Source organism: Buceros rhinoceros, unplaced genomic scaffold (assembly GCF_000710305.1).
Source record: "Buceros rhinoceros silvestris isolate BGI_N320 unplaced genomic scaffold, ASM71030v1 scaffold30778, whole genome shotgun sequence".
Lineage (NCBI taxonomy): Eukaryota > Metazoa > Chordata > Aves > Bucerotiformes > Bucerotidae > Buceros > Buceros rhinoceros.
The window spans coordinates 108,529-119,209 of record NW_010429165.1 but is presented as its reverse complement, the minus strand read 5'-3'; the positions used below and the strand labels follow the sequence as shown (position 1 = coordinate 119,209).

Here is a 10,681-nt window from a genome sequence, read left to right as displayed (position 1 = left end):
GCCCTCGCCTCCCGGCAGAGATGCTCTGGGCAGCGCTGTCCCTGCGTGGGACAAGGGAGCAGCGCAAGTCACCTTCTGCAGCCCCTCCTAGCTCCTTTTTTATGGGTCATCATCACCAGACAGAACTGGAGCATCCACTTGCCTATTGTATCTGTGAATCAGGATTAAGTGTACGCCTGGGACTGGAGGATGGGTGACAGGAGGATGAATTTACAGGGCAGGGCCAGGGCAGCTGATAGTTTTGTCACAGATGACTCCACAAAATCACCCTCCCAAAGTAAAGCATGACATTCTTTGGGAAGAAGGCCAGAAGTATCACAGCCAGCCCTTGCCACCATAACAACTTTTCTGTTCACTCCCAATTAACTGAGCAATTTTAGCTCTGAGAGGGAAGTGCTGTGTTACAGCACCACCACTTTTCCACTCCGCTGGGAAACTCTTACTCCGCAGACTGGATACGAGGTCCAGCACTGAAGCTGTTGCTTGAGGCCAGCCTGGGGTTGGTTTGCGCATTCCTCCACACCCAGCAGAAGCTTGGTTTTGACTTTATCTCTTGGGACCCAGTTGAGGCTCTGACAAAGCCCCACTCCCTCTAGAGACCTTACTGAGCCTTTTGCCCCTTGCTGTCCACAGGTGTCAAAGCCAAAGAGGTGCCTTGAAGCACCATCTCATGACCAGAGCTCTAAAACAACCTACTCGTTACTACATGGCACCTACCTTTCTACAGGGATACATCATACACCTCCCCTAGTCTCTCTTTATGTCTTGTGATCATCCTTGTCTTCCACTTGGATTTTATAAGCCTTCCCCAACATTTTTAGAGCAGCCTTCTAAGACACCACCACCAGCCACAATTACTGCAGCTACACTGCTTATTTCAAGGAGAAAAAACCCCCAAACAACAAAACCCCCACACCAACTAAAAAAACCACACAATGAAATTCTCACACCGCAAAGCACTCACCTTCTCTTTGCTTTGGAACCAGTAAAAAGTGAGATGCTTGCCCTGAACTGCTATTTAAGTCCTTCAGCTGTGATGGGGATTGGGGGAACTGTTGGCATCTGGAAGTCATTTCATCTCTGAGCAGGCTCAGCTGCTCTCTGATCCTTACAGGACCCAATACATGCTCAGACTCTCCTGCTGCTCCCTGCAACTGTCACCACCTACAACTTCTCAGTCCCCTGCAATACTCCTGCAGTTCTCCCACCTCCTGCCCGAACAGCCCTTTTCCTTGTCCCGTAGCTCAGCCTTTCCTTCCCTACCGAGTTTTGGGCACTGCCTCCATACAAGAAAGGCATTGAAAAACTGGAGTAAGTTTGGCAAAGAACCACCAAGAGACTTGGGGGCTGGAGCATTTGATATCTGACAAGAGGCAGAGGGAGGTGGGTTTGCTCAGCCTGGTGAGAAAAAGGGTTCAGGGAGATATAAGAGCAGCCTGACAGTTAACGAGCAGTTTACTGAGCAGACAGAGCCAGGCTCCTCACAGCGATGTGTGCCTTGGAGATGAGATAGCTGAAAGAAAAGAGGGTGAGACCAGATACAAGGAAAAATCTCTTTACTGTGATGATAGTCAAATCCTGGGACAGGTAGCCCAGGGAGATTGTGCATGCTTCACCCTTGGAATTTTTCAAGGCTAGATTGGCTAAAGCTCTGGGTAACCTAATAGGACCTCAGAAATGATCCTGCCATGAACAGAAGTTTGGACCAAAGTCCCTTCCAACCTGATCTAGCTTGCCTTCTCTTAGGGAAAAGACAGTGAACTGGAATGATAACCAAGTCCAGAGCTTTGTCCCGTGGGAAGCCTGCAGTCAGCACCACCACCCTAAGATCATCCTGTGGCATCTAGAAAAGTCTTGTCAAACACTGTGAATGTCAAGGGAAAAAAGTAGGACAAAGGATTCAAATGAGTTTCGACAGTGACATGTACCTGTGCTGGGGAAGTAGGAGGAAGTGGTGGAGTGCACAAGTTAAATGGGCCAGGAGCCTGGACACCGTAACGTATCAGCTGCATCACCAGCAGAGTGAAGCTGTGAGATGGAAATACACCCTTCCCCTCTGCCATGTGCATAGCCTGGTCACAGGAGGGTGCTCAGCTGTGAGTGATGGCTTCCTTTCAGTAAAAGCAACCATGCACAGGTTTAATTCTTCCGTTATTTAAGCTGCCAATGGAGGACTGAGTTATATGCAGGGAGAACAGGGCCCTCATTCTGCTGCAAGGGGCAGGTCTTGGCCGTGGCCAAGATGCTGGGGCAGGTCACACCCTAGACTCTGCCCTTTCTTTCCCAAGGAGAGAAAATGCTCATGATACGCTCAAAAAAAAGATGCTCGTGATATTTAATAGAAGCGAGATTTCAAATGTACCACTATTTACTCACCTTTCAAAGTTGTCAAACCCTCCCCCCACACCCCACATCCCCCCAAAATAAAAATCAACACAATTTAAAAAGTGGAGGAAGGAAATAAAAGGAAAAATACCAGCTGAAGGTTTGGTTTCTGGTTTAGTACGTGTCCAGGAAGGCAGCCAGACACAGATGGGAGTTCAGGCTGGACAGCCTGTGGCCACTGCCGTGCTCCTACCCTGTCCCTGGCATCCATCGTCCCCGCTGGGAGGTGAGCACATCACTCTGAAACCAGGAGTGAACAGAGCCAGCACCAGCAGAGCATCACCGCCGTCTGGGTTTAACCGGAGTGATGTGCCCGCTCAGCCAGAAGCACAGGCTGCGACAGGAGTCATTCGCTGGGTGCAGCACTGCCTCTCCAGGCCTGTCCTGAGAAGGAAGTTTTAGGAAGTTTTCCCAACTGGGGAAATCATTTCCTCAAAGGAGATGACTCCCTTTCTCCACTCCCCCGCCACAGGCAGAGGAGATGCTAGTTGGGTCTGTAGAGGTGCAGAGCTGTTTCTGCTTCCTATTTGCATTGAAAGGACGAACTCCAGGATGGTTATCAGAGAGTGAGCTCGCAGTTTCTGTTCTCGTGTGATCTGTCCTTGTTATCTCAGCCTCCAGATTAAAAAGGATTAGATACGGGAATATGCTGTGAGGGTTTTTGAGGCACCTCTCAGGTGTATAAATATCTCCTAGCCCTTCTCTCATTAAAATGTGGCTTTCCATCTTAAAAATGGCGTGTCTTTTTACTCCTGTGCTCTGAATACGGTGCTGCTCCAGAGCCATATGACATGGTAGGACCATTGCAGGATAATTCAGGCAGGAGAGGACAGGTGGAGGTCATCCTGCTCCAGCAGGAGGATTGCCAGCATGTCCTTTGTGACCATTTGTCCTTGTGCAGGAGATGCTTCTTGCTCCCCTCAATCGTGTTCACATCTGGGTGTCTTGCCATTGAGTTTACTAATGTAACATCTGAATTTGAAAACAAACAAGTGCACTTCCCCTGGCTGTACAACCTGGGACCCAGAGGATTAGTCTGCTCCCAAGAAGAGGTGGCAGGTTTTGCAAGAATCCAGTAGGCTGGGGTGGAAAAATATCAAGATCAAGGACAGGTGATCCAAGAGAAGCTCCAAACCAGCCAACATGGAGTTATGCTTGTGCGATTCAACCGCTGGCTGGCTGCCACCTGCACGCTGCCTGTAAAGTTCCCAAATGACAAAGGATTTGCCAGAATTGGCGTCGCACACGTGAATTATCAGAAGAGAAGCCAGCATTAGGTGTTCTGAGTGCATTGCTAAGGCCTCTCTTTTTAGGCATTGTGCCCCAAATGAGTTCAAAGCCTGGCTTGTGGCATGACGGGCAAACGCTCAAGTTCTGTCCAAACAAGGTCCAGAGGTTTAGATGCTCAGCATTTAGGCACTTGCAAAATATGTTGACCCCTGAGGCTCATGATAAAATCTAAAGCTCCCTTTGAATGTTGTGTTTAACATGAAGGAGGTAGTGTCCCCTTGATCTGCTGCCAATGTTTTAACAAGGGGATGCCACAAGTATTTCCCCGTGTGAATTTTGCACAGCGAATGGGAACAGACTATAGAATTCGTTTTCTCATGCTTGCATGAAGAAGGATTTTCCAGCCAGCATCAGGGAGCGGGCAGCAGTGTGAAAAGTAAAGAAAGGAGTATGTTCTATGTGCATTAAAAATTGTAAATAAATACAAATTCTTGTGCCTAGAAAATCGAGGTCTGTGTATGATTCTGTCAGAATTTATCCTAGAGGTGAGGGTAGGAAGCCCACAGCTCTTCTCCTCCAGGGAATATTTTTAAGATTTATTTATTGACACTTTATACAATCTGGTGCTCTTCTAAATATAGTTTTATTAGCATGAGAAGCCACTTGGCAGCAGGAAACTAATGCTGGTGAGTTCACAGTTTTCAAGACAAAGCGTTCTCTTAGAAGGAAGAAGAAAGAGACCGATTTGGAAAGAAGAGCCTTGTAGCTTCTCCCTAAAACCAGACTCCACCTGCCATCTTCTTGTTGTAGGCTTAAATGGAGCAATATTCCCTAGCCTCAGCCTGTTTGTCTCTGGTTTCCAAAGGAGATGAGGCATATGCAGTCACGTTGTTCACCAGCTCTCCTGTCACCCTCCCACAATAACCTCCAAGAGAGGAAGGAACATGTCTACGGAGGCTGGGTAAAGAATAAAGGCACCTGCTGTCACCCACCCCCTGGGATGGGGAGAGTTGGGCAGGAGCCCATAAGTGGTTGTGCTGCTCGGCTGCCCGGCCAGTGTGTGCCAATTTGTCAGGCAGGACGGGACAGAAGATCTGCTGGGGACAGGAGGACCCAGCCCATGGGAGCCGTGGGAATCGCTGCTTCGGCACAGGGAGCGTCTTTCTTCCCAGGAGGAGGGTGATGTAATAGCGAAGCCACGCATTAGGCTCTAGCACGGCGGTATCAAAGTGCTTTTCTGGGTATTACAGGAAAAGGAATCTAGCCAAAGAATCGTGCTGAGTTTTATTTTATTGAGCAGAGACAGCGGAGATGAGGGCAAGCGACTCCCATGTCTGTGCACAAGCATCTGTGGCTGTTGCTGATGGAGGCTCAGCTGTTGCTGCTCGGTGACAGTGAGGACTCAGCATTTGCCCAGGTGCTTCAATCTTATTTTCCCTCCACTTCTCCTGTAAAAGGAGGAAGTCAGATGTAGAGAAAGCAGTGTATGACAGACAGCGCAGTGTGGGACATGGAGCTCAAACAGGACCATTTGCCTGACCCATGCTAGCATATGCCTTGCAGGGAACATCAAGCCATTTTCTCCTGTCCTTGGTTTCTCTGATTTCTCCTAGGATAAGGCAGCCTTGAGGGTGCACCACATGTTAAGGACTGCTAAGGAAAACCCAATCTTTTATAAGTGCATGCAGCCCAGGGGTGCAGGCTCCTACTGCATCTTCTTTAGAGGTCTCCTTAAAAGGTCAGGAAAAGGAGAAAATCAGGGTCTTCCTCTGAGATTTTGTGTCTTGTTCTACAAAGCCCATTCAGACTTTTCAGGAATAATTTGGCATAGCTCAGCTCCCTCATTTCTCCAGACACTTCTCAGCATCCAGAAGTGTGGGCAGTGAGAGCTGCAGCCTGTGGCATCTAGTGGGAAATGTGCATCAATTTAGTGCGTGGAGAAGATATAGGCAGGATGCAGTTGCCTCCCAGGCCCTGTGCTGCCTCCTGGCATGGCAACCAGCAGCATGCAAAGCCTAGAAATAAATTAAAATTAACTTGCATTCACACAGCTCCATTCCAAGGAGAAAATATTCTACTTGGCACGATTCAGGGGCTGGTCCATACAAGAGGAGCAGCCTGGATTCAGGCCCTCCCCTCCATGAGGAACATCATTACATATGTAGAAATGAAGCCAACTCTCTTAATTCGATCCCCTCTGCTTTCACTTACAGCACTGCCTTGCAGAACGCACACTTGTTTCCATATGTGATGCCATCCGTGCCGCAGTGAGGGTTGGACTCCCTTGTGCAGTACACGCTTCTGTTCATAAACTCTCTACAAATCTGCAAAAGCAATAAGAAAAAAAAAAAACCCTTTCAGGACTCCCATACTTTTTCTTTCGCTTTCCAAATTTGATACAAGGTCACTAATATAACGCTTTTTCTGACAAGGGGACTAAAGCGGCACTGACGACTCTGCCTGTTCACTGAAAGCAAAAGCCCTGTCAGAAATCAGCAGGGGCAGTGTTTTAGGGGAATTTTCACCCTGTGTTTAAGGAAACTGTAGTCACTGGGAGAAGTCTTGATCTCCCAAAGCCAGGAGTGGATTAGCCTAGACATGCAGGAGAAGAGTCAGCACTGATGCTCTTTCAGGCATTTGGCGTCAAGGTAGCTCACTGCTGCACAGCTTCGTGCATCTTGCAAAACTGTTCACTCAGCTGGTGCTTGCTGAGCTCTCTGCCTTCCCAGCACAAGGAGGAGAATACCATAATCGAAGGGGAATTAAATACTTTGTCCAGGAAATGTACAGGTACTTTGTCTCTGGACAAGTCCCAGTCTTACTACAATACGGGGTCTGGGTGATAAAACACTCTCAATAGCCCATTTGTTTCATGAGAAGGTGGGACAGCGAAGTGGAGAAAAGTGGTGCTGTGTAAAACACAGCCCTGTGCAAGCACCCTAGACCTACTCATGGGAAGCATTTACTAAACCAACCATTTCCCTTGCTAACGTGGCCACCCATAATATCCTCTGACAACACCAAAATTCCCCAGAGTGTTGGAACTCCTTGGAAGGACCCACCTGCTCCCAGCAGGCGTCAGAAAGTGTTTACCACGCACCAAAGTCTTGGTTACAAACCCATTCCTCTAGAAAAATGCATGTTCTGTAAGCAGAAACAGCTGCACTAACCTCTTCGATGTCTTGACCTGCTACATCTGCTACAAACAAACAAAACAGAAAAAACAAACAAACAGAGATTTTACACGTCAGCATTATTTCCTGAGAGAGGCTGAGCTAAATCCACAAACCCTTTGTGCAAACTTCAGTGAAACATACACCAGGTTTTTCCCACTCTGTCATCCTGTGTGGCGGAGGAGGGGGCAGGAAATACATTATCTGAATTGCTTTTCAGTATTTTGCTTTTTTGAAAAATGTTACTAAAATACCGTGTAATCAGTCACTCAGCTGCTAACTGCACCTCAGACACATAACCCAGTCTCCTGGAAGGCAGCCACTCCTGGAGAAGCGAGCTGCCGTATCGGATCTGGAGCCGGGCTCAACAGGGATTTTAAAGCTGTATCGGCTTCTAAGCTCCTCCACCTCTGGACAACGGAAATGGACGGTACTGCTACCAAGAGTGTATCGTGGAGGAGGAGTCCCCCTGGTCAGCTTCACAGCCATCCACAGCCCAGCCCAGCCCAGCGACTCCCCCAGAACAAGTTCATCCCGGGCAAGATACAAAGAGACATCATGGGGTGACACAGAGCAGAACAGGCAGTGCAGGTCAGCGAGAGCGCAAAAATACCCGCTGTAACCATAAGCTCTGGCTTCAGAGCTGATCAGTCCATTCTCTTTGTATTTCTTCACTGCAAAGACTGCAGTCAGGAGTGGAGGTTGAGTCACAGCTGTGGGACAGGGCCACCCTGCAACATCTCTAAGGGGCAGCCTGACGCTCAGGGTGGACTGACTGCACATTTGCAGAATCTGGGTCACCACAATGTGGGACCAACACCCAAGGAGAGGTTTGACCGTGAGGCTGTACCTGCTGGGGTCACTGCCAGCTGTGAGGCTGCTCAGGAGGGAACCTGGGGCAGGAGATGAGAACACCCTGTCCGACACCTGGGCCCCCTCAGATTGGAAATCCCACTCAACCCTCAGTCAGCTAGACCATCTACTTCTTCTGCCGGTCGTGTGGCCCGTTGGTGTTTTATCCCTGTTGCTGGTGTGTTTCTCATGTCCTTGGGTTAGGCTAGGCTGCCCTAATCGTAAAGTCACTGTTATGGCTATCTGCATATAATCTACAAAATAGCTCATTAGATAGTTTTTATAAATATTACATGCGGCTACAGAAGGCTTTGTGATGATGTCTCTTGACATCTGTTTATTTTATAGGAGATCACAGAGTTTGCTGCTCCTCTGCCTGGCCTTGGAAGGAAGCTTCAGCACTCTGACAGAACCCAGTCCCAGTTAAGACTCAATTAGTGACAGATGAATATTTCATAATGAATAATGTGTACAAAGTAATTCACCTCTTTTCTCCATGCACAGCTTGCAGTTTTCTCAAGTGAATTCTTTATTCAAATTATTCACAGAAAAACAAGTATAAATAATTCTTATTCTGCACATTCTTCAGTAACTGTTGCCACAAACCTTCCAGACCTGGTTCAGCTGGACACAAGCGATTGATAACATGGACGTGACATGTATGTTCAAAAATCATCACTCAGCTTCCCCAGATCATCAGAGAGATGTGTGGATCTCCAGATAAATAAAGGCTGGATCCTTTTAATTTGCCCTCTTTGTTCTGTCTCCTTGAGGACATTTGAATTTAATTTTCAAGTGTTTCTCTGCAACATAAATGAAAACTGAAACTTTCATCTAATTACGTTTCCACATCTCCAAGGAAAGCACCAATACCAAGATGCTTAAGATCAAAACAAGAGCTGATGACCCTGAGGTGACTGAGTTTTTCTCTAACTGGTTCAGCAAAACTCTCCAGTGAACACTTGTACCAAAAATTTGTAATTACACTCTGCTTTGGTACATTTGCTGCAAGAGCTGCTTAGAATTTGCTCGCTCTGTCTCCCAGTGACACCTCCACTGCATTATTCACTGCGGAGGCACACGAGGAGTGGAAATATGTCATACAAGTGAGCAAGTCCCGCAGATATTTTCCACTTGCTCAGCTTTATCTTCAAGCCTGTCATGTGGTGATCAAGGTTCTTCAAAGTTTGCTGTTGTCAGGGAAGGTTCTGGGCTTTTTTTTTTCCTAGGCTAGGGAGAAGATCACTTACCCGAGAAGAAAGAGAGCAGCAGCAGGCTGAGAAGCACTAAGGCACCTGTTGCCTTCATGCTGCAGGTATTAGTCCAAGCCAAGCGATCAGTGCGGGAGGTGTCGTCTCAGCACCGGAGTCCACAGTGTGCACACCAACCTGCCTTTCTGTCTATTTATGCACCTGTAGCTGTCCTCATTCCCCACCTTAATTGTGAGAACTTCTCCACTTGGTTTCTAAAGCCATTATTGGTCCTGGCCATGTTTATGGTGCTTTAGGAATGCTGCCCTGTCCACATCAAACCTAGAAAGGGCTAATTATATGAGTGATAGAAGGGCTTGTAATACCTTTTTTTTTTTTTTTCTAAATAGTCACAAGATTCTCACAAGGGTGAATTTTCAAAGCGGTGATTCATCGGGGAAGCTGGTAATTTTCATTCTCTGGGCCCTTGCTGAATGCCAGCTCCAAGGCTTTGAGTGCGGCGTGATGACACTCACTAGACGTTACGAAATAAATCCCAGCATGAGAATATGTTGTCTGTGAAACCAATTATACGTTGTTCCCTGGCTATTTTTGAGGATGGTTCTAAATTTGTTGGGTTGGGGTGGAGAAGCGCTCCAATGTGACATGCTCTCATAGCTGTGTGCACAATCCCAGATAGGACGGCTGACTCTCCTCCCTGAACTATTTAAACTCTAGCTGTCAATGTTTTCCAGCTTTTCTCATTGACAAACATATGTTAGGGCTTCGCTCCCACGGCAAGTGGCAATGAAGGGAATTTGATGAGAAATTGGGAGACCTGAGCTCTATTTCCAGCTGAGCCTGTGCAAGGATTTATGTTCAGCTGTACAGTTTGCAAAATATCTGTTCAGATAAGAATAAGCTTAAAATTTTAGTGTGCTTTCCTAAGGAGACAGGGCTTAGGAGAGCAATGAGTGTAGCTATATTTCTATATTAGATCCCCCAATAAATTTTGGATCTGCAATCAAATTTGACATAGGAGCAGAAAAAAAAATTATTCATTTTTCTAGCAACAGAGGAAAGATGCTACTAACTTATGCAGCCAGCAAGGGAGACACTTGCTGCAGGAGAGCAATGTTATGAATGCCCTACATGAGGGTAATCTTTAGAGTTTGCAGCTTGCTAGACATCTCAAAATTCACACAGCACAGAAACCGTGACTGACAGGTGAATTCTCAGATGTCTATTAAGGCTAAGCTCACGACGCAGCCTCTCGTATAATTTAGTTATCAAGCCAGTCAGCCGCAGCGCTGTTCGAAACCATGCTTAGTCCTGCCACTCGCAGCACTACTTGTTTGCCTTTTCTCGCTCCAGACGTCACTGCTCACGACCGCAGGCCTTAATGCCTCAGTTCTTTATCTATCCAAACATTTGGGTTGCTGCAGCATAACTGACCGGCTAAAGCTTTAGCAAATGTACCACAGGGACCAATCCCTTCCGGGCTGAGAAGAGACTAAATTACCAGCCTGCTGATTACTGTTATTACCCCTTTCCATTTCTTTATAACATCTGAAACAGGCCACTTGCTGGCATAGGTGTAGGAATTCTTCTGTCCCTCTGACTTCTCTGAAAAGCAGGGTTAGAAGAAGGGCACTTGGACCTTGCTTCGTGGTCTAAGGGGTGTAGCTGGACAGAGCCTTGCTGGTGTCAAGCTACTTACCTGTGCTGGGCCAGTCTTCAGTCCTGCGTGATACAAACCCTTCCATCTCCTAAAGAGTTCTTGGTTAGAGGCTCACGAGGCATCTAGAATACAGCCATACACTCAGGACTTGCCATTTGCACAACCGCCAC

At 47.3% G+C, this 10,681-nt stretch overlaps 1 protein-coding gene across 1 annotated transcript; it reads right to left on the bottom strand.

Annotated features, from left to right (window-relative positions):
* Positions 1 to 5,017: 5,017 nt before the first annotated feature.
* LOC104499092 (serine protease inhibitor Kazal-type 6-like) lies at positions 5,018 to 8,948 on the bottom strand. Its single transcript, XM_010142553.1, has 4 exons — positions 8,891 to 8,948; positions 6,786 to 6,814; positions 5,827 to 5,939; positions 5,018 to 5,063 (listed from the first exon to the last, which is right to left on the bottom strand). Exons 1-4 carry the CDS (start codon positions 8,946 to 8,948, stop codon positions 5,018 to 5,020), a joined length of 246 nt encoding a protein of 81 aa, XP_010140855.1.
* Positions 8,949 to 10,681: the final 1,733 nt, after the last annotated feature.